This window comes from Calliphora vicina, chromosome 3 (assembly GCF_958450345.1).
Source record: "Calliphora vicina chromosome 3, idCalVici1.1, whole genome shotgun sequence".
NCBI classification, from domain to species: domain Eukaryota; kingdom Metazoa; phylum Arthropoda; class Insecta; order Diptera; family Calliphoridae; genus Calliphora; species Calliphora vicina.
The window spans coordinates 65025522-65049061 of record NC_088782.1 but is presented as its reverse complement, the minus strand read 5'-3'; the positions used below and the strand labels follow the sequence as shown (position 1 = coordinate 65049061).

Below are 23540 nucleotides of genomic sequence, written 5' to 3'. Positions count from 1 at the left end.
TACAGATCTATTGTTAATCCTATAAAAGAAAAGTGGATAAAATCGGAGAATATTTGGAACCGCGGTCACCAAAAAAACTGGTGTAGGGTGGGTAAAAATGTTGTAAATTAAATTTTCAAATCGAAGAAATAATATCATTTTAAAAATTGAACATACCCGAGGTGTCCTACTTTGGGAACCCCTGGTCCCGCTCCTGGTGGGGTCATGAGGTCCAAATTCAAAACTTAAACTCGACTACACTTCCTCTTTGCGCATGTGAAATTTCATTCAAATCGGCGTAAGGGTTTAGAAGTTACAGATTTATTTCCCTCTTTTTATACCCTTCAGCTTCGTGAGAAGGGTATATATAAGTTTGTCATTCCGTTTGTAATTTCTACATTTTTCATTTCCGACCCTATAAAGTATATATATTCTGGATCCTTATAGATAGCCGAGTCGATTAAGCCATGTCCGTCTGTCTGTCTGTCTGTCTGTCTGTCTGTCTGTCTGTCTGTCTGTCTGTCTGTCTGTCTGTCTGTCTGTCTGTCTGTCTGTCTGTCTGTCTGTCTGTCTGTCTGTCTGTCTGTCTGTCTGTCTGTCTGTCTGTCTGTCTGTCTGTCTGTCTGTCTGTCTGTCTGTCTGTCTGTCTGTCTGTCTGTCTGTCTGTCTGTCTGTCTGTCTGTCTGTCTGTCTGTCTGTCTGTCTGTCTGTCTGTCTGTCTGTCTGTCTGTCTGTCTGTCTGTCTGTCTGTCTGTCTGTCTGTCTGTCTGTCTGTCTGTCTGTCTGTCTGTCTGTCTGTCTGTCTGTCTGTCTGTCTGTCTGTCTGTCTGTCTGTCTGTCTGTCTGTCTGTCTGTCTGTCTGTCTGTCTGTCTGTCTGTCTGTCTGTCTGTCTGTCTGTCTGTCTGTCTGTCTGTCTGTCTGTCTGTCTGTCTGTCTGTCTGTCTGTCTGTCTGTCTGTCTGTCTGTCTGTCTGTCTGTCTGTCTGTCTGTCTGTCTGTCTGTCTGTCTGTCTGTCTGTCTGTCTGTCTGTCTGTCTGTCTGTCTGTCTGTCTGTCTGTCTGTCTGTCTGTCTGTCTGTCTGTCTGTCTGTCTGTCTGTCTGTCTGTCTGTCTGTCTGTCTGTCTGTCTGTCTGTCTGTCTGTCTGTCTGTCTGTCTGTCTGTCTGTCTGTCTGTCTGTCTGTCTGTCTGTCTGTCTGTCTGTCTGTCTGTCTGTCTGTCTGTCTGTCTGTCTGTCTGTCTGTCTGTCTGTCTGTCTGTCTGTCTGTCTGTCTGTCTGTCTGTCTGTCTGTCTGTCTGTCTGTCTGTCTGTCTGTCTGTCTGTCTGTCTGTCTGTCTGTCTGTCTGTCTGTCTGTCTGTCTGTCTGTCTGTCTGTCTGTCTGTCTGTCTGTCTGTCTGTCTGTCTGTCTGTCTGTCTGTCTGTCTGTCTGTCTGTCTGTCTGTCTGTCTGTCTGTCTGTCTGTCTGTCTGTCTGTCTGTCTGTCTGTCTGTCTGTCTGTCTGTCTGTCTGTCTGTCTGTCTGTCTGTCTGTCTGTCTGTCTGTCTGTCTGTCTGTCTGTCTGTCTGTCTGTCTGTCTGTCTGTCTGTTCGTCCGTCTGTCTGTATGTCTGTTGAAATCAATTTTCTGAAGGCCCCAGATATCTCCGGGATCGAAATCTTCAACAATTCTGTCAGACATACTTTCGAGAATTTTGCTATTTAAAATCAGCAAAATCCGTCCATAAATAACGGAGATATGAGCAAAAATCCGAGACAACCTCTGAAAATTTCATCAAAAAACACAATGTATTGCATGCTTTGACAAAAAAACAACAAAATGTATGTTTGGATGTGCAAGTTTTGTGTATTTTGTTTTTTTTTGTGTTTTGTTTCTTTTGGCGTTGTTGTTGTTTTTTATACAACTAAACGTTTGTTTGGTTGTGTGTTGGTTTTTTTGTCAAAAAAGCAACAAATCGTATGTTTGGATGGAAGCATATGCTTTGCGTATTTTGTTTTTCTTTTGTGTTTTGTTTCTTTTGGCGTTGTTGTTTTTTATACAATTAAACGTATGTTTGGATGTGTGTTGGTTTCATTGGCTTGCGTATTTTGTTTTTTCTTTTGGTGTTTTGTTTCGTTTGGCGTTGTTGTTGTTTTTTGTGTTCTTGATAAATTTAGGATGCTGTACGCTGAAAGTGGGCAATGTACATACATATATATGTACTAATTATAAAAAATAATAATGCATCCACAACAAAGGTGAAGGGTATATAAGATTCGGCATAGCCGAATATAGCACTCTTACTTGTTTTATTCTCATACCACTGTGTAACGTGACAAATTAATATCATTTACATTCATTCAAACATTTAGAGACTTAAGGAATTTATGTGAAAAAGAAATAATCCCTCAAACATATTATCAGGAGCATATTAATATGAAGAGTGATGAAAAAATTGAGGACAAAATATCAGTTTTCATAAATAGTGGACTTAGCATGTTTGTACAATAAGCCAACGAATACGTTTGGATTATCAATATGATTGAGTCTGCAAAGTATAACTTAATATACTCGTATCAAATTGAATTTAGAATTCAATTAAATGTTTAGAAGGATAAGAAAATAAATCAGGCATCAATATAATTATTAATAATTTATTCATTAACTTATTGATTACATTGTAAATTAAATGTACTCGTACTTTAACACTCAATAAGACTTAATAAAATTTGTTCATTAGACGTTTTACATTAAAATACAAAAAAAATTTTACACTTTACACAGAAACAAAAAAATAAAATATTGATAAATACATACAAAACATACATAAATACAAACATAAATGTACGTAAAAACGTTTTAAAGTTAAATAACAGTCCAAAATGTTACAACACTTATATAAATACATACATAGTACTCTACATTTAGAGTTTGTAATAAAATTACATTACATTACGTTACAAGTTAATTGCAAGAAAAAGGCAGTTGTTTTATCGTTAAAATACACAATTTTAAAACTATTTAATAATAATACGAGTAGAGAGAATCTACCAAGTCTACTAGAACTGATGCATGGAATTGTGATATTCGGGTCTATTGTATCGATGATGATTCGGTGTTCGACTTGAGAATTGAGAAATTGTATCATCACCGGGTGGTGCCACCAACAGAATGGGTTGTAGGTTGAGATTTTTACGTGAGCCAGCTAAACTGACAGCATCGGTAATGTAACTGTTGTTGATTTCACCTGAAATGGAGAGGAATATATTAATTTAGTTATTTTATAAGTACTAAAGGCTGAGGTAATTTACCTTTGTATAAAGAATTTTGATAGAGTGGATCGGGTTGCAGGCGTACATGTCTGGTGGCTAATATAAATGCCAGTGTAGCTAAAACCACACCATCAATACAGCCAATTATGGCCAAAGGATAAGCCCATCTAATGCCACATAAGCCCAATTCGAAACGATTTGCATCTGGTCCACATATTTTACGAAAATCATCCGAATTCCAGCCAAAGGGAAAAGCACCACAGGCAATAATCATGCAGAGAGCTAAAAATAATAATGGAAAAGTAAACATTATCATATTTTCTGTTATTACACCAAGGAATTTGAAATTAAAGGGGTAAAAAAATCATGGGACTAAAGTAATTTCAAGCTTACTGTTGTCGGAATGAAATTTGCACCAAAGTTAGTTATATTGGATAGAACTAACTAAAAAAGGGCTAATTTTGAAAAAAAAAAAAAGTTAGAACAGTTTTTGATTTTTTTTTTTAATTTTTTTCGATAGATAGAAAAAATAGCTATCTAAACTGTTTGGGACACATTTTGCTAAGAACAATATCGAGCCCTTAGCGCCAAATTATCGTAAGCGACAAAACACAAATTTTACAGGAGAAGGTTTTTTCGATTATTTTGAAATTTATACATAGAATTAAAAATTTTATGATGCGATCGTTCAAGCATTTGTCTATTTTTCAAAAATATTTATAACTTTTGACAATTAAAAATTCATAGAATACTTTATTGAAAAATATGACAAAAAAATATTTTTCGAATTGAAATAAAATATTTATTTATGAATAGTTTTTAATGAAATTTCACAGTTATGTAAAATTTTCTATTTAAAATGGAAAAACAAAAACAAATTTTAAAAATTTATTATCAGCAATCCCGCAATTCCCAAGAAAGAGTTGAAAAATCCCAAAAATGGTAATTTTTAGTTTTTTGGCTATAATATCCATACCAGGGTCGGAGTTATCGGAATCCTTTACAAAATAATTAAAAGCATATTGGGCCATCTAAAATCGGTTATCATATTTTGATATCGAATATGCGATTTGAGAATTTTTACCCTAAAGTTTAATTTTACATAAAAAATAAGTGTTTTTTTAAATGGACCTGGTCCCCTCGGTAACAAAAATTTTAAATTTTTTTTTTCATTTAAAATATTTTATGAAAACTTAGCTTTCAGAAAGTATAAATTCCTTATACATCCTTTTAGAAATTTTTTGCGATAACTTAAAAAGAAAAAAAGTTATTTTTTCCCAAAAAAATTAGCGAAAAATCGGCTTTTCAAAATTTTTTAAATTCAAATGCATATAACTTTGGACTTAGTCATTATTTGTAAACATTTCTTTTCTTATTTGACACATACGTATGTTGTTAGTCCAATGAAGGAAAACTGGAGAATATCGGGAAATATTTGGATACGCTGTTATCAAAAAACTGGAGTAGATTGGGTAAAAATGTTGAAAATTTAACTTTCAAATGCGAATATCTCCTAAGCTATAAGAGAGACAATTGATAGCTACGACTAGGTCTTTTGTAGCACTCAATGAAAAGATTTTATGTGTGTATTTTTTTTGAAATCGGAACAAACCGAAGAAATGGGATCATTTTAAAAATGTAATATACCCGAGGTGTCCTATTTTAAGGACCCTTGGTCGTGGCCCTGGTGGGCAAATGAGGTCCACGTTCAGAACTTAAACTCAAGAACTCTTCTTCTTTGCGCATGTGAAATTTCATTCAAATCAATCTAACCATTTAGAAGTTACAGATTTATTTCTCTCTTTTTTTTCTATACCACAATTCGTTTACTGTAAAATGTAAACATTGACTTATGATAAAATCTTACCCCCTATAATTTTGAAGTTATTAAAAATTTTGATATTCTGTGAACGCTAAAACATCAGTCGGACCATAAAATTTAAATTTTTGCAATAAAAAAAAAATTTAGAAAATGTCGCTTACGATAATTTGGCGCTAAGGGCTCGATATGTAATAAGTTACATGGATGACAAAAAAAAACAGCTCTTTGGCCAAAATGTTAAATATTGACCCCCTCTAACTCTAAGAATTCTGACCGATATTGTTGAAAAATTGTGTCTGAATTACTATCATATAAAACGATATCATCATCCCGATTACAAGATATCGATTTCAAAAGAAATCCCCCATAAATTAAGTAAATACTGTTAATAACTGCTTAACTTATTCTTGTTTTTGTCAACTAAATACATTGACCTCAATTTTAATTGTCATTATTTCATTAACTTTTTCCAAGAAAACTTTAGATTTAGAAACCTTCATTTAAATTGAAAACAAAATACTGCTTAATAATGGAAGTTCTGTTTAAAAGAAAATAAGCAAATAAAAATCTGTGTCACTTAAAAATTGTTCATTAGTCAACAATATTTATTTGCTAAGAAAAACTTCCGTAATGTAAACTTTTCAATTAAAAAAACAAGAAACACCAACAAAAATTTGATGACAGTAATTTTGTAAATCAATCATCTGAAACCTAAACTAATTATATCTAGTCGTAGATATATCCAACTAACTACATTCACTTCATCTTCAAGCACATTACTCATCAAGTAAATAATATAGATTTTTTTTTAAATATGTTTAAATATTTACAACATACCAGATATTATTTGCAGCCAACCACAAATATGAAAGACTCGTGTCGATTTCATGAATATTACAAATATTAGGAAACATATTGTCAATAAGGCCAATACAACGGACGCCGCCATAAATAATGTGGCCAACTGAAATTTGAGAAAACAAATTTAAAGTTGTTTTTTTTACTTGTTATAAATAAATATTGAAGTGTGTTAATTTATCTAGTACTTACTTGAAATGAAAATGTTGGCACCGTTAATATGGTTTCCCATCTTCTTTTACAGTTGTCGAAAATTTCATCTTTTTGACAGACCTGCCACAGACCTAAACGACCAGCACTTTCATTGTCGGGATCGCCCACCCATTCTGTAAATGATGCAAAAATTATTATTTAAAAATAGTTAATGAAATATCAAATTTTATTCTAAATTTAAGATGTGATAAGTTTAAAGTTTTATTACATTTAGAATCACCCTATTATACAGTTAAGTTTGTAGGATAATTCCAAAATAATTCGACCCAAATATATCTAGATTTGTGTATAACTTAAAAATGCGGGATATTTTCCAATTGTTAGCCTTTATTTTGAAACATTTGTACAATATAAATTTATTCAAAGTATTTACCATTGTTAACTATGACCTTTTCACATCTTACTGGCAACATATGGATTCCGAGCCAAAAAAAAAAACTGCTCATCTTTTGGATGACAAGAACGAATCAAGCCAATATCGGATACTCTGTTCCAAAGTGAAGCGTATCCCAGAGAGAGCTTTCTGCATCGATCGAAACAAATATTTTTTAGTCGGACGGGGCTCGGTCTGGACTATAAATACATTAATCTAAATACTTTTCAACAAGTATTGCAATATGTGGCCGAGCTTTGTCATAATGGAATATTACGGTTTGGCCGTTTTCGGCGAAATCTCGCTTCAAACGAAAGGTAAAGGTTCGATGTGATGGTCTGGTCATAATAGATAAAGAGTGAGTAAAAAAAACTTATACACACTATTAAAGCCAACACTTATCCCTGGTCCAACAAATTATTAATTTTTTAAAACACATTGGCTTTTAAAAATATGTCAGATATTAACTTTTCTAAATCATTAATTTTCAACTGTTATTTCGGTCAAAATAAACAGCGAAAAAAAGTACGTGAAAAAAAAAATAAAAGTTTTCAAAAAAATTCAATTTGGACTTTCAAAAAATAGCAAAAGATCTGAAGGTTCATCGTCACACTGTTTCAAAAAGCCATTATACAATATTAGGAAGACTTTAACATTGAAAGAAAACCTGCATCAGGAAGAAATAATGGTCTAAAAGATATTGGTAAGACAAAAGAAGTCGAACAACTCTTTCGAAGAGCACCGAACAATTCTATCAGAAAATCAGCTCGTAAAGTTAAATTCTCTGATTCTTTTGTGCGTAGAGCAAAAGTCGTATAAAGTTCAAAAAGTTCCAGATCACAATGCGATAAAGAACTTAGAAGCAAAATAACGGGCGAAAAAATGTATGTCTTGGTAGACTTAAAAGGTAATGGAAGCAATTATCAAATCTTTAATGGGAGGAGTTCCGGAAAAAGTGGATAAATTTATAAATACCAATTATAATGTTTAATAAATTTTTACAATATTTGAATAAATTTATTTATTTTTGATAATTTTTATATTGAATGGTTTAAGTTGTACTGGCTAACTCTTTTGCTCCCACTAAATACAGAGCAATGGATATTTGGCTTTGGTATCGATTCGGCTGGTTGACCGGACTTCAGATACGCTTCAAGTTATCATAATGGATCCATATTTCATCAAAAAACATTTTCTTTTATAGAGTTCAAAGCATCATTTCGGACATGCAAAATCATCTTTCAATGTCTATCGGCTTTAATTAGTGGTACCAAATTTCCCCGCTTTGGATGAATCCATTTTAACATTGCAGCTTGAGTAGCTCCCAAGATCTTGTTGAGTTTTACAACAGTCTTCAAGGAATAATGCCTAATTCTTGGTCTTCAAACTTTTTTGGCTGGCCTTGGCGATGTTTTTTTTCTTCCATGTCAAAGTCACCACCTCTGAACTGCACAAACCATTTCCCGCACGTTGAAACCGATGAAACACATTCACCATAAGCTTTGGTGAGCAATCGGTGTGCTTCTGCTGCACTTTTTTTCAAATTAATGAAGTGAAGCAAAACTTCCCGCATATGACGTCTCGTTGGTATAAAATTTTACATTTTCAAAGCAGAAAAAACTTTGTTGTTTACACTATAATATTCAATAACTAAGTGAGACAGATAAGTTATTAAAACAAAAATAACGTTCAAAAGATACACCATCTATTAACAATCCCACATTTTTAAGTCATACACCCAATAGCATTTTTTTTACTTCCCATTATATTTAGGTAGAGGGTATTTATGATTCGGTACAACCGAATATAGCACTCTAACTTGTTTTTTCATCAACATTTTACTTTTACATAATATATTCCTTTAAATAATGTAATATTTATTTTTGGTAAAAATGCACTAGGTTAACCTCTACCACCATAAGTGGTGATTGATCATGATATTGTTGATCCTTATGAAATTCTAAATGGATTGAGCCATGTCCGTCTGTGTAAAACACGCTCACGTGTAAAATACATAAACGTTATGAACAAAAATATGATACAACCGAAAAAAATTGATAATTTTCACATATTTTTTGTTATTTGTGTAAATATTAGGGTATTCAATCGGATAACCGTTAATCGGGTAACCGATTAAATTTGGTCGGTTAACTGTTCGAATAATTCAAAATTACCGATTTTCGAATAACAAATAAACCGATTAATTTGTGTCGATTAACCGATTAACCGAAATTTCTGTTTTTTTGCACTTTAACATATTTTTTTTGTATTAATTTTTCATTTTAATTCAAATACAACATTACATATTTTTTCGAACATCCAAGAAACATGTTCAGTGAGTATAACAACTGACATATTTAATTTACTTCGATGGCTTAGAAAGGTCGTACCTCAACTTTTAGTTACTTTACAGGAGAAGGAAAAAACTCAATAAAATCTGAAAGTTAAAGCCAAAAACTAACAACTAAAAAATTGTAATATATCAAAAAATACTTTTAGAAAAGTTGTTTGTTTTAATATAAAACAAAAAATATGCATTCAACATTAAATGAGTTAGGGGTTTTTTTCAAACCATTTTTGAAATGAGTTAGTGTTTTTTTTTTAATTACTCTAAATCTGTTATTCTTCAACATAGAAAACTGAATTTTTTAAGGGAGGTATACTTGAGTTTTGTCTACCAGAATATGTAAAAAACCCGATTTAGAAAAATGAGATAAGACCTTTCTATATTAAGCCATCGACATGTATTTGTCGAATGAGAGCATGATAATAAACGAAACTGAAATCACTACTGAAATGAGTTTTTATCTGAACTTATCGAAATTATTAAAAGTATTTAAAATCTAAAAAAATCCAAAAAGGACCTCAATGCTATAATGGAAGATTTTATATGCTTAGAAAAACACTAAAAAAAAAACTCAGATATTGGATATTCTTTGTCATGCCTTACTTTAGTTTTTTCGAGAGAGTTTTTTTCCAAGTCGAGTTTTATTAAAACTAAAGAAAATTATTTACTTTTTGGTTGAATTGTTATGTTTCGTTTATTTTTTATGTTTTTGTTCATTTTATTAATAAAATACTTAAATAAGTACAGAAAATTCGTGGTTTTTTTTTCACTTTAAAATTTAAATAGAAATTATTCGGTTAATCGAATAATTATTGTCAAATATGGGCCGATCTACGAAAAATTTAGCTGAATTTTCTGTGATTACTGCAATTTTTTAGGCATTTATAGTGCATATCACCATATTTCGGGAAGAAATTTGTATGGGGCTACACAGAGAAAACAGATTCGTGTTCACAACCGAATTTGTCACCAATCGAATGATTCTGGTTTTGTGACCGAATTTTACAGTTGTAGATAAAAAATTTTAGAAGTTGTAATAAATGTTTGATTGTTTCAATCGAAATTCTTCTTTATCCACTGATTTTCTGGCACTAGAACCGAAAAATTCTATGTGTACAACCGAATCATTCGATTGGCAACAAATTCAGTTGTGAACACGAATCTGTTTTCTATGTGTAGCCCCATACAAATTTCTTCCCGAAATATGGTGATATGCACTATAAATGCCTAAAAAATTGCAGTAATCACAGAAAATTCCGCTAAATTTTTCGTGGATCGGCCCATATTTGACCATAGGCCCCATAAAAAGTTCACTTCCGAAAAATATCGCTAATGAGTTGAAATTCGATCCAAATAATCACCATGTATACAAAAGTCACTGCAACGAATTCTATCAAGATCGGCTCATACAAAGACCACTTCCGAAAAACACATTAACCTTCATAAATAACCCTCATAAATTTCTTACAAATATAGTTATCAAATTGAAATTCGGAACAAAAAATTTCAATATACCTATTTATATAAAAATCGCTGTACCAAATTGATCGGTCCATAATTGGTTAAAGTTATTTTCGGAAGCGGGTCTATATGGGAGCTATTACTAATTATGGACCGATCGTAACAAAATTTGGTGACATGAATTTTGTATATATACATTAGAGTGACAATCAGTTGTATGGAAAAAAATTTTTGTTAAAATTTTGAAGAGTGCCGGGTGGAATATTGTGACACTAGGCCTAAATGTTAAGTGCTAAAAACTTGAGCCAAATCGGGCAACGATTTCTGGACGCGCATCGAGGTCAAAGTTCAGATATATGCAAAATTTTACTGTTAATATGGAATAAATAGGTGAAACTCGTTAACTTTCTGCATTGTTTTCTAGAAATGTGTAGATTTATTTATATTAATGAATATTACATTAAAAAAAATTTTGGAAATTAACCCTGTATCTCCTTTGGTTCAAAATGACCCAAAATCTGTATTATCGCCAAAATTAGAGAAAAATGCAAATTTTTCAGTTTTTGAAAAAATTTTGCTACTAAATAAATACTTTTGCAATTGAATGCAAAAGAATCGAAATATGTACGTAATTATCGTTGTAATGAGATATAAATGACAAAATTTGATTAAAAAATTTTAAAGTTATTACAAATTCGCCAGCCCATTAACGTGTTTCAGGCCACTTGAACAAAAAATTTAGGAAAAAAATTAAGATATTTCGAGAAAAATTAAAATAAAAGCTCATTTTTACTTAAAATATGTCCATATTTACTTGCATATGAGTTTTTGTCTTCGTAGGATACCGTTAACCTATTCGAAGGTATGACCAAAAAAAATAATTTTGTTTAACGGCTGTTTCAAAACTCCATTTTCAAATTTTTAAAAATTTTGTTAAACAAATTTCAGATTTTTTCGATCATCACATTGGGGATTATTGAGATCAAAATAGGGAATAAAAATATGTAAAAATTATGTCAATACCTCTTACAGTTTTTCCGTACCTGCGATTTAAATTTTGCGTTTTTCAAGAAAAACTAATTTTTTGTCCATATTTGGGCGAATGAGTCCAATTTCCTTACTGTTATAAATTTTAAGTAAAACCTATTCATAATATTATAGTCCTTGTAATTTTAAATATGTTCCGAAAGTTTTACTAAAATTGGAAAACGATAACCTTTGAATCGTGAAGGTCAAAGGTCAAATTTTTCAATATTTGGAATTTCTAATGAAAATATAGCGAAATGTTATATAGTTTTGGGCAGATTTTCATGAAACTTGAGGAAAATATATAATGGTGTCTAGCATTTACAACAACAGTTCAAAAATGGATTTTAACCTTTAAGAGGACTTGGGGTCAAAATTGTTGTGTTTTTCGTGATTTTAAAAGTTGAGGGTAATTTGGACCCCAAGTGCTGCTAAGGGTTAATTTCCATTTTTGTGCTGTGATTTTAAATTCTGGACTTCATGTTATATTTTCCTCAAGTTTCATGAAAATCGGCCCAAAAGTATATAACATATCGCTATATTTTCATTAGAAATTCCAAATATTGAAAAATTTGACCTTTGACCTTCACGATTCAAAGGTTATCGTTTTCCGATTTTAGTAAAACTTTCGGAACATATTTAAAATTACAAGGACTATAATATTATGAATAGGTTTTACTTAAAATTTATAACAGTAAGGAAATTGGACTCATTCGCCCAAATATGGACAAAAAATTAGTTTTTCTTGAAAAACGCAAAATTTAAATCGCAGGTACGGAAAAACTGTAAGAGGTATTGACATAATTTTTTCATATTTTTATTCCCTATTTTGATCTCAATAAACCCCAATGTGATGATCGAAAAAATCTGAAATTTGTTTAACAAAATTTTTAAAAATTTGAAAATGGAGTTTTGAAACAGCCGTTAAAAAAAATTATTTTTTTTGGCCATACCTTCGAATAGGTTAACGGTATCCTACGAAGACAAAAACTCATATACAAGTAAATATGGACATATTTTAAGTAAAAATGAGGTTTTATTTTAATTTTTCTCGAAATATCTTAATTTTTTTCCTAAATTTTTTGTTCAAGTGGCCTAAAACACGTTAATGGGCTGGGGAATTTGTAATAACTTTAAAATTTTTTAATCAAATTTTGTAATTTATATCTCATTACAATGATAATTACGTACATATTTCGATTCTTTTGCATTCAATTGCAAAAGTATTTATTTAGTAGCAAAATTATTTCAAAAACTGAAAAATTTGCATTTTTCTCTAATTTTGGCGATAATACAGTTTTTGGGTCATTTTGAACCAAAGGAGATACAGGGTTAATTTCCAAAAATTTTTTTTTAATGTAATATTCATTAATATAAATAAATCTACACATTTCTAGAAAACAATGCAGAAAATTAACGAGTTTCACCTATTTATTCCATATTAACAGTAAAATTTTGCATATATCTGAACTTTGACCTCGATGCGCGTCCAGAAATCGTTGCCCGATTTGGCTCAAATTTTCAGCACTTAACATTTAGGCCTAGTGTCACAATATTCCACCCGGCACTTTTTGAAATCTAAAAAAAAAAAATCGGCTGTCACTCTAATATATATATATATAAAACTTATTTGGAGCGGAATTTGTGGAGATACCTTTATAAATTAAACATTTATGACCGATAAAGTCCAATTTCGGGAGGACAATTGTATGGGGGCTTGGTCCTTTGGCCGAAAAAATTATATGTATCAAATTTTATCGAAATATGTTCAAAATTGCGACCTGTAATTTGCGCACAAGGTTAACATGGACAGACAACAAGCCAGCCAGACGGACGGACGGACATCGTTTAATCAACTCAGAAAGTGATTCTGAGACGATCAGTATACTTTAAGGTGGGTGTTAGACCAATATTTTTGGGCGTTACAAACATCTGCACAAACGCATTATACCCTCCCCACTATGGTGGTGTCGGGTTTAAATATGCCACTTTTATAAACAGATTTATTTCCAAAAAATTTCGATTCTGTCTCACACAGTGGGAGTATTAATTTTTGGAGTTTCTTTTACGAAAAATACACCTAATTTTCTTTGACAACCCTGTTTATTGGCTCTAGTTCATTGGTCTCCAGCAGTACGCCCGCGGGCACCGTCTATGTGTGAGTTTCTTATAGTATATGTGAAACTAAAAAACGAACATGAGTTATTTTACAACTGTTGCCAGTGAAGGATATTTTCATAAGAAATTTGGTTCAGTGTACGCACATCGTAACACTAAAATACGAAGCAAATCTATTGTTGTGAGAGTTTGGTTAACTATAGTCTAGTCAAACACAGTAGTTGTGTTCGCGTACATGATAATTTGTACAAATTATCACTGGAAGTTACGGGATTCCGTTCGTTTACTTTTAAAAACTTGTAACGAGAGCAAGGGAGTGTTAAAAGTGACAGTTCGTAGATAGAGAACATGATATTTTTTACTGGACATTTTTTGTCCAGTAAAAAATATCAATATAAAATTGTGTTTAAAACATGTGGTTGCAAATGTAAACAGAACTAAAAAGTTGAAAATTAATACAATTTCTTACAAAATTTGCAAAGAAAAGAAGTAAAATAACAAAAAACAAACGTTTTAAATTGATTTATAATAAAATACAACATATTTTTACAAGTTGTTGTTCGCGTACTTTTTTGGATATTTTATTAGATTGAGAGTAATTTATTTTTACTCTCTAAAATAAAGTTACTGGATATTTTTTACTGGAAAGTACGCGAACACACCTAGTGTGAGTAAGAGCAAACCTCTGACTTTGTGTTTACTTCAAATATGTTCAGTTTAAACGCAAGTTACGAAAACTTTTCACAAGTTGTAGAAACGCGGTTCAGTATGCAAAGTATTTAAACAACGATTTTAAAATCAAAAGGTAACAAAAAAATCAAGTAATCAAAAGACAAACAATTCTTATTTATTTTGTCACATTTATCAATATTACCTACTGCAATTAAATAAATTTAAATAATTTCTGGAATTTTAGCTGCCGATTTAATAAACAAAAATGATATCATCTCTTTAATATTTATATTGTATTTAAATTATTTTCAAATACTTAAAGATAAAAAGTTTCGTGCAAAAATTTGAATCTATATAAAACGTGACATTTATTATTTCAATTGCAAAATTTAAATCAACAAAAATCTTTATACTTAATATGCTGAATATGAAAGCCCTTATTTGGCAAACAAAGCGTCAAAAATTCAAAATTACAAGACAAATTTAATGTTTTCTTCAAAAAAATTTAAATAAAATAGGTTTTTAAAAGTAAAATAATATTTTTCTGTACCATCAACAAGTGTTAAAGAAAAGTGTAAAAATAATAAAACATATTTAATATTTAATGGGAACATTTAATTACCTGGTGTTACAAATGCCACAATTCCAATGATGGCATAACAAATTGTAAATATGGCCCACAGTACCGCAATGGCTTTTGAGTTGCGTATGTATTTGGTGGCATACAGATGTGTTGTATCGACATATTCGATTTTTGTACCCATTTTTCAATAATAATGATGATGTTTTCTATTTCTAATGCTCTTTACACTTCTAAGAACGTTAAGTAAGTATGTTACTGTGATCTGGTGATCTAAAATTGTAAATAGAAAGAAAAAAAGAAAATAGGATTTAAAAATAACATTGAATGATGGAAATAAATGTACGTACGGATATAAATATGTGTAAAAGAAAATATATAATTGAAAATAAAACTGTTTCTTTGATTATTTATTTTATTATAAAACAGGCCATCGATCTTTAAGTATTTTAAGTCTTTCCCTTGATTTGTCATGATTTTTAATTTCTTTTACTGAGTTTATTTTATTTATAGAAAAATAACAAAACTGTTTATTTCTTTTAGTTATCACAATCAATCATTTTATTATATTTCTTTAGATCTTTTGATTTCATTATATTAATAATAACCAGGGAAACCGGAAATATGCTCTATAAAAAGCGTTTTAAGCGTTTTAAATATGCAGTAAAAACTTTAAAATATGCTCATAAAATTTAAAAAATATGCTCTTAAAAAACAAACTTTTACATAATTTTTAACCAAAAAAAATTGACTTAAATTTTCAAATAAAAATCGTTGTCTATTGGATCTGAAAACATTTTTATACATAAAAAATGTTCTGAATGAACTGATGTTACAGGCGCAAATTTAAAAGACAATATTTCTTTAACACTTAGAACGGTTAAGTTTGAATTAGAACTAAAATTTGATATTTAGATGGAGCTATTATTAAAATAGTGCTTATTTTATATTAAAACAAGTTAGAGAGCTAAATTCGGCTGTGTCGAATCTTATATACCCTTCACCTAATTATACTTCAAAATAAAAAATTTAAATATTTTTAGGTGAACAAAAATTTTCTTTCAGTTTTTTAATTTTTTGGAAAAAAAATTTTCGAATTGTTTTTTTAAATTTTTTTAATTTTTTTTTAAATTTTTAAAAAAAAAAAAGTATTTTTAAATTTGTTTTTCAATTTTGAATTTTAAACAAAGGAAATAAAAACCTGTAACACAACAGCGAAAAATAAGTAAGACAAAATTTGTTTTTGATAAAGTCAAAATATGCTATTAAACAGGAAAATATGCTCTAAAAACGCAAAAATATGACATAAATATGATCTTAAAACAAATATATGCAAAAATATGCATTTAAGGGTAAAATATGCAAAAATATGCACTAACAAATCGATGCCAAAATTCTTAAATAGTTCTGAAACGTGTAAATATCTTATCCATGTGCTCATTAGACTCACCAGAAAAAACATGCATTTGCATATTTTGGTTTCCCTGATAATAACTAATGATTCACACTTTTTATAAAAATGTAAAAACTACTATTTAAATGTTTGTTGCTTAGAAATAAAACTAGTTTTAATTTCTATGAGATTATTTCTTTCTATTATTTTTTTATAAATTTTTTTCATTGTTGTCAAATGTAAAAAAATTATATACGAATTTTTGGTTCATGAACATTCATTCATTTATTGTTTGTATATTTTTATTTTAATCATATATTAAATGCACAGTAGTTAAAGGTATTGTTAGTTTTCAATGATGTTGCTGACATAAAAATCTATTTTTTAAAATATTTATTTTCAGTATAATGACTACTAACTTATTCATTTAAGTTAGTAGTCCACCGATTTTGTTAAAAATGTATACAGTTTAAGATTTTGATTTTTCAGTTGCATAATGACCATCTAAAGAGTGTTATTTTTTAGCCCTGTAGAACTTACTTATGAAATGTCAAACCAACAGTTATACTGCGCTTACTTTTTGACAATTATGATCAATATACCCTGGAAAATCTTTATGAATAGATTAACGCTTGAACAACTTATCCAAATTTACTTTGAAAATCAGTCAACGATTCGCGCAACTTATAGACGACTGTTTTATCGCAAACTTTACGGTCAGTGGAGATCGTTACCGCACCACCATCAATGATTTTTTGTTTCAAAATATGAATGACATTGATCCGGGCGAGATGTGGTTTGAACACGATGGCGTAACGAGCCATACGGCAACCACAACCATCTATTTATTGAATCAAAATTTGGCGTTAACTTGATTTCGAGAAATGGATCTGTAAATTGTCCCCCAAGGCTTTGCGCCCGATAACCCTGACGCTGGTGTGGATATTATAGCCAATAAAATCATAAAAAAGTACGTGTCCTACCTAACAACCTTTTTATAAATGAAAATAACAGTGTTAGGTAAATTCTCTGTGAGATTATAAGTTTTCCCTAATTAATTTGTTGGCGATAATATCCGTACCAGCGTTTACACCATGATTAAGAACATATTGGACCATTTAAAATGGGTTACTATTAGAGATGCTAATCGGGACTGATTTTTAAAAATCCCGGGGTTCGGGATTGGGTAAAGAATCCCGAAATCCCGACCCGGGGTTTCGGTATTTTCGGGAAATCTAAAATCCCGAAAATTATAAGAAATAAACGTACATAATTATGTCTTTACAATTGAAAGTAAATTTAGCAATTCATTTTTATTAGACACTAAAAAGCATAAAATACTTGCATGAGTCATTATATAAGAAGAAATAACAATACAGTATGTACATTAGGCCGGGTCGATTTGTATGGACGATCAAAACGTAAAAAATCGTATAGCAGAAACGCAATCTACGCAAAATTCTATGAAATTATCCCCAAGAAACCATAGGTCTAAAATCAAATCCTATCTTGCGCATTTCGTCTTTTATCCAATAAAAAAACTATTAAAAAAATATATATACTGAAATATCATTGGATAAAAGACGAAATGCGATAGGATTTGATTTTAGACCTCTGGTTTCTTCTTAGAATTTTCCGTAGAATGCGTTTCTGCTATACGATTTTTCGTGAAAAAAATCGACATACTGGTGAAAAACCGTACTTTAGTATAAAAAGTGTTTATTTTAAATAGCTTCTTAAGAGTACTATTGCATCTATGGTTTCATCTGCCATTCTGGAACGAATTTTGTTTTCGACATATGCTGCTGCCGAAAAACATCTTTCACATTGGCAAACCCGTTTCTTTTGCAAGTTGAAAATCTACATTATAATTTGGTTTCGTTATTGTTATTTGGGGTTTTTACATATATTAATAATATCTTTTAGCCTTTTAGCAATCGAAATATTTTCATTTTGTTCGAGCTCCTCATCTGAGATAAAATCAATTTCATTTGAAGAGGATTTAAATTGAGTTTTGTTAGATAACTTACAAAAAAAGTTGAAGAATTGATTTTCTAGAGCCCCACTCAAGGAAAACCAAAAATACCGTTTTCCGTTATTAACTATATCGTAGCAGGAGTTAAGCTTAACAACTTTGCTGAACATCACTTTGCGATATTCGGGCATGTAGAATGTCAAAATGAATGAAAAAGTCACACAAAAATGACAATTTCCCCTATTTATTTATGAAAAACGGGATTTGGAAAATCCCGAAAACCCCGGGATTTTCGGGAACGGGATTCCCCGTTTAGCATCTCTAGTTACCATACATATTTTGATATCAACTATGTAATTTAAGAATCTTAGCTCTATAGTTGAATTTTATACTAAAAATAGGCGTTTTTGGATGGACCTATTCCCCTCGGTATCAAAAGTTTTCCAACTTTTTTCATTTAAAATATTTTATGTAAAGTTGGCTTTTCAAAATCTATAAATTCTTTATACATCGAAAAACTGAAATTTTTTAAATTCAAATCTTTTTTTGACATATACATTTTTTGTTAGTTCAATAAAAGCAAAATGGAGAAAATCGGGATCAGCTGTTATCAAAAAACTGGAGTAGGATAGGTAAAAAAGTTAAAAATTTAATTTTTAAATGCGAAGAGACAGCTACGACTAGGTTTTGTGTAGTGCTCGACGAGGAGATTCTATACAGTAATTCGGTATAATCGGAACACAAACGAATAAATAGGATCGTTTTTAAAATTTAATATATTCGAAAAATTTAAATTTAAAAAAATAAATTTTAAATTTAAAAAAAAATCATGTATTCGGCTGTGCCGGATCTTAGAAACCCTTCACCAAATTATACTTAAATATATTATTTTTTAAATATTTTTAGTTAAACAAAATTTCGCGAGTTATAAACAAGAAAGTGAAAATGGAGAACAATAAACTAAGTAAGTAAGTAATGTTTTTTGTTAAAAAATGTGATAAAATTGTTTAACTTGCTTGAAATAAATCCACTTTTTTAACATAACCATAAAAGTGCTGCGATAGTTTTCAAATTGTAACTTCGTGGATGCTTTTATTCGGCAAAGTTCGGCAGATTAAATGAAATCAGAAATGAATATATTGAAATGTTATAAACCAATTTTCATTTACATATAATAGCCATTTTTAGCATTCGAAAACAGCTATTACTATCTTTTTTAGGTTATTGTTTGAAATATGGCTTAACGAAAATTCAAAAAAAAAAAAATTATGCTGTTTTCAAACATGTAGTTGACAAAATTGAAGTAAACATATTTTCAGATGAAGTGGAGAAGCAAACAACGAAAACAATAAATTTGTTATACCCTACACCCTAAGAATATTAGTCTAACACCCACCTTAATATGGTACATATAATTTTTTCGGCCCAAGGACGAAGCCTATTTAAATTGGGTGAAATCGGTCCATTAACCACCTAGCCCCCATACAAATTTCCTCCCGTAATTGGACAAATTTTGTTCCAAATAAATTTTATATCACGTCAGCTAATTTTATGATGATCGGTCCTCAATTAGTCTAGCTCCCTTATAATACCCGCTTCCGAAAATAACTTTAACGTGCATAAATCTCTTAAAAATGTTGAAATACACATAAAATTCAATAGAAAATTCAACTCTCATAAAGAAAATAATCACACGACCTAATTTCATGACGATCGGTCCATAATTGGTTATAGCTCCCATATAACCCACTTCCGAAAATCACTCACGAATTTAAATTATTGAAATTTTAAAAGCAAATGACAATCTTGCCAAAGTTTCTTTGCAATCTATTTTACTTCATATTGCTGAAAAATTTTTAAGATGCAAGAAGACGCTGTAATGGAAGCGGAGAAGACATATTTTTTAAGCTCCGAATTAATATTAAGCTGTACCTCAGATCCATTAATTTCATTTTTAGATAGGCGCTTACAAAACCGGAAACGTTCCACACATCTACCAGAAGTAATTCAACTTTTATGTTGCAGTGAACCCATGGAAGAATTTCACTTTAGCCACCAAGACAATTAAGTTAATGAAAGCGAAGAGGACCTTTTTGATTTAAATTTACAAAATGAATTAGATTTAAGCAATTACCAAAAATTTTAGTATAATTAAAATAAATTAATGTATTAAGTTTGCATTAATGATTGTAAATGGGTTAATTTTTGGTCGTTAGTGGGTTAAATTCCATTTTTTTAATATAATTATTCTTACTTTCGAAATTCTTTAAGGTTTTGGTTTGAATACCATGATTTTGTACACAGAAAGAAAAAAGCACTTCTAAATTTAAGTTTATTTTACTCAAATTTAGCCAGAATTGTTCTTAAAAATTTAAGTACGATTCATACTCATTTGTACTTAGAATAAGTATAAACGGGATTGATTACAAAAATCAAGCGGAAATGTTCTTAAAACAAGACCGAAATTCTTGAATTAAGTAAGAAAATCTTGTTTTAAGTACAAGTGAGAATTTAAATCAAGTAGTTAATTCTTAAATTTCAAATTAAGAGTAAGATAACTTGAAATAAGAAAAAAATTCTTATATTGATCCATAATAGAAAAAGAGCGGTATAAAATTTACTCTCTGAGCCAGTGTTGCCACTTCATGTGTAATTACACATATTGTGTGTAATTTTAACTTGGATGTGTAGCCCATGTGTAATTGAGTGAATGTGTAATTCATGTGTAATTTTAAATTCCAATTATATCCAAAATATATTGTCAATGTATGTCTTTTATCTATATTTTGGATTTTAATTGAATGAATGAATTATGGATTGTTCAGATTTCAAAACCGACTGAAATAAATATGTACATTTATATGAGGAAAAGTAGCTATATCCTCTATTTTTAGTATTCATATTTATTATATTGTACTCGTTTGTTACTCAGTATAATGGAATTATGGCCTTATTACACATTGTGTTGAGAAATAAGACCATATGACTTTATTACTCTGAAGTTAGTCGACTTAAATAAATTTTAAAAATCTCATAATAAAAATTCACAAAATTCTAACAAGTGTTAGTTAGCTTAATTACTCTTTATTTCATTGTTTAATTATAACTAAATTATTTATAATAATGAAATAAAATCATTTCAAAACTAATAATTGTTATTCGTTTTTAAAAATAAACTTATTAATAAAACTAAAAAAAGTTTAATTTTATATGAATATTTCGACCTATGCCGGCAATAGGGTAAATGTCCAAAATCTATAGATTAAAAAGTTACTTGCTATAAATAAAATTACTTATATAATTTAAATTTTTTGAAAGATATATTAAAATAATTTCTTACAATTCAAAATAGTATAGAATTTCTTCCGAGGTAGTGTAGTTTAGCAGCCTCTCCCGCTCATTCTACTGAAGTAGAAGTACCCATTTTGCATTACTTTATTAGCTTACCTCCTTGCCTGCAATATTTCCATATAAATGAAATTAATTTGGCCAAGCGTTTAGAAGATACGAATTTAGTTCCACTAAATTAGGGTTTTCTCCCACTGTGCGTGGGAGTGAAATAAAGTCATAATCAATTATTGGCCAAAGTTTCACTGCACCTGGAATTATATGTACTAGGATCGCCCGGTGGCCGAAATTCGAAAACCATATATGTTTTATTAATATAGGTGGACAATAACATACTTAAAAGTGTACCACAAAAAAAACGTGTGTCCTATTTATATATAAGATGAAGATATGAATCAAGTTTGAACTAAATTAACATTAAGGTTTGCAGAAAAATACGATAAGTAATTTGAAGATTGCTATGTTTGGTTTTCCAAGTGGACATTTCGCCTTTTGTGATAGTTTTGTTTGCGTAATATTGGTAGTAGAAACTAAATTTTAGTTTATATATAAGACTTTTAATTCCAACATGAAAAAAATATAAAACGACAAATACTATTCAATAACTATACATTTTTACAAGTTATTACAAATTGTTATTGGAAAAACGTTAATTTTCAAAATAACCCCAAATCGAAAATTTGTATTTTTATAATTTTAAATTGTTTATAGAATAAGGGTAAATGTATTTACAGATAACGGTATAAACTATTATATCGGTAACGGTAATTGCAGTTATTTCGGGGTAACGTTAGCCAATCTTAAGAGAAAAAAACAAGAACGTAGGAATTTGTGTGAGAAAAATTTATTTACAAATTGTTACTAGTTATTTTTTATACCCGTAAGAGCTGTTTTGTGTTTATGCTATTGTCTGTCTGGTTTGTGTTTTAAATAATAAACAATAAAATTGACTTACTATTTTGGAAGCTTTATTTCAAATTTATAACTACAAATTTTATAAATATAAACATTACAAGATTTTACTGCTAAAGTATTTACTGGGAAGGAAAATGATCAGAGCTATAATTTTTAAACTGAAAACAAAACTGATTTCCAAGCACTTAATATAAATTAGGAATAAATTAAAATTCGAAAGCAAACAGTGTGCTATTTTTTAAATATTGTTAAATTTTTAATAGAAATGTAACAATTTCCAATGGAACAATCTCCGAATGGACATTGATTAATATTTGTTAAAAGCGTATTTGGAATTGACATATTTGACTGATCTCAACAATTCATTAAATTAGAAAAATTCACAAAAAAAAGAGATTGCTAACTTTGCTTTAAACCCCTCATGTATCCAATTGCTGAATAAATTAAAATTACCGCAAGTGAAAATTGTCCATTGACAATAAAGTGATCGTATTTGGTCCAAACATCCCAGAGTCCACTGTGACAAACATTTTATATTCATCACAATTTTATACAATTTCTCGTATTGAAATCACGAAAAGTTATTTACACGTGTAATTTTTTCTCGTATGTGTAATTTAGTCATGAGGCATGTGTAGTTTATAATTTTCTTGGTGGCAACACTGCTCTGAGCTGTTCTCAAAGTAATTTTCTACTCGCGCTGTCGGTTAGTTACATGAATAAAGAAGCAATTTCATCAGTCTGTTTTGTGCGCTCCGTGTTCCGTGTTGTTCTGTATTGTTTTCGGTCTTTTGTGTTTTTTTGTGTTGTGTGAAAAAAATATGAGTGAGGCAGTGGTTCCGGACAAAGAAGACACCCTCCTGCTCAGCTTCTCCAGGAGTTTCATCAGCCCAGTGTTTATGGGTATTTAAAAGGTAAGTCTATAATTTATTTATTATTTTGATTTATTTTTAAATAATACAGTTATTCTATTTATAAAACATAATACAGATGTCAATCGAAAACTTTGCATAAGTTTCTTTTTACATGTTTTCTTTTGGCTTACTATATTATGTTTTATAAATAGACTGTTGAATTTGCAACAAATTCTTTAAAATCAAAATAACGGTACAACGTCATATGTACATACAAATTTTTTCAACAAGAAATATTTTTTTTCATTTGTACTAACACACACATACACAAGATGCAAACAACAAAATTTGCACTTG

At 30.0% G+C, this 23540-nt stretch overlaps 1 protein-coding gene across 1 annotated transcript; it reads right to left on the bottom strand.

The window, feature by feature from the left end:
* Positions 1 to 2594: 2594 nt before the first annotated feature.
* Positions 2595 to 14967, bottom strand: Tmhs (Tetraspan membrane protein in hair cell stereocilia). The gene is made up of 5 exons (XM_065504020.1): positions 14741 to 14967; positions 6101 to 6234; positions 5888 to 6014; positions 3268 to 3510; positions 2595 to 3203 (listed from the first exon to the last, which is right to left on the bottom strand). The coding sequence occupies exons 1-5, from the start codon at positions 14880 to 14882 to the stop codon at positions 3016 to 3018; spliced, it is 834 nt and encodes a 277-aa protein (XP_065360092.1). The 5' UTR covers positions 14883 to 14967; the 3' UTR covers positions 2595 to 3015.
* Between the last annotated feature and the right edge of the window lie 8573 nt (positions 14968 to 23540).

Bases quoted from the DNA above. Each gene is read 5' to 3' on its own strand.
- Tmhs (XM_065504020.1), bottom strand. From the start codon at position 14,882: ATGGGTACAAAAATCGAATATGTCGATACAACACATCTGTATGCCACC. The intron at 6,235-14,740 runs GTAATTAAATGT...CATCATTTACAG, and splicing joins TGTGGCATTTGTAACACCAG to AATGGGTGGGCGATCCCGAC. The intron at 3,511-5,887 runs GTATGTTGTAAA...TATTATTTTTAG, and splicing joins TTGGCTGCAAATAATATCTG to CTCTCTGCATGATTATTGCC.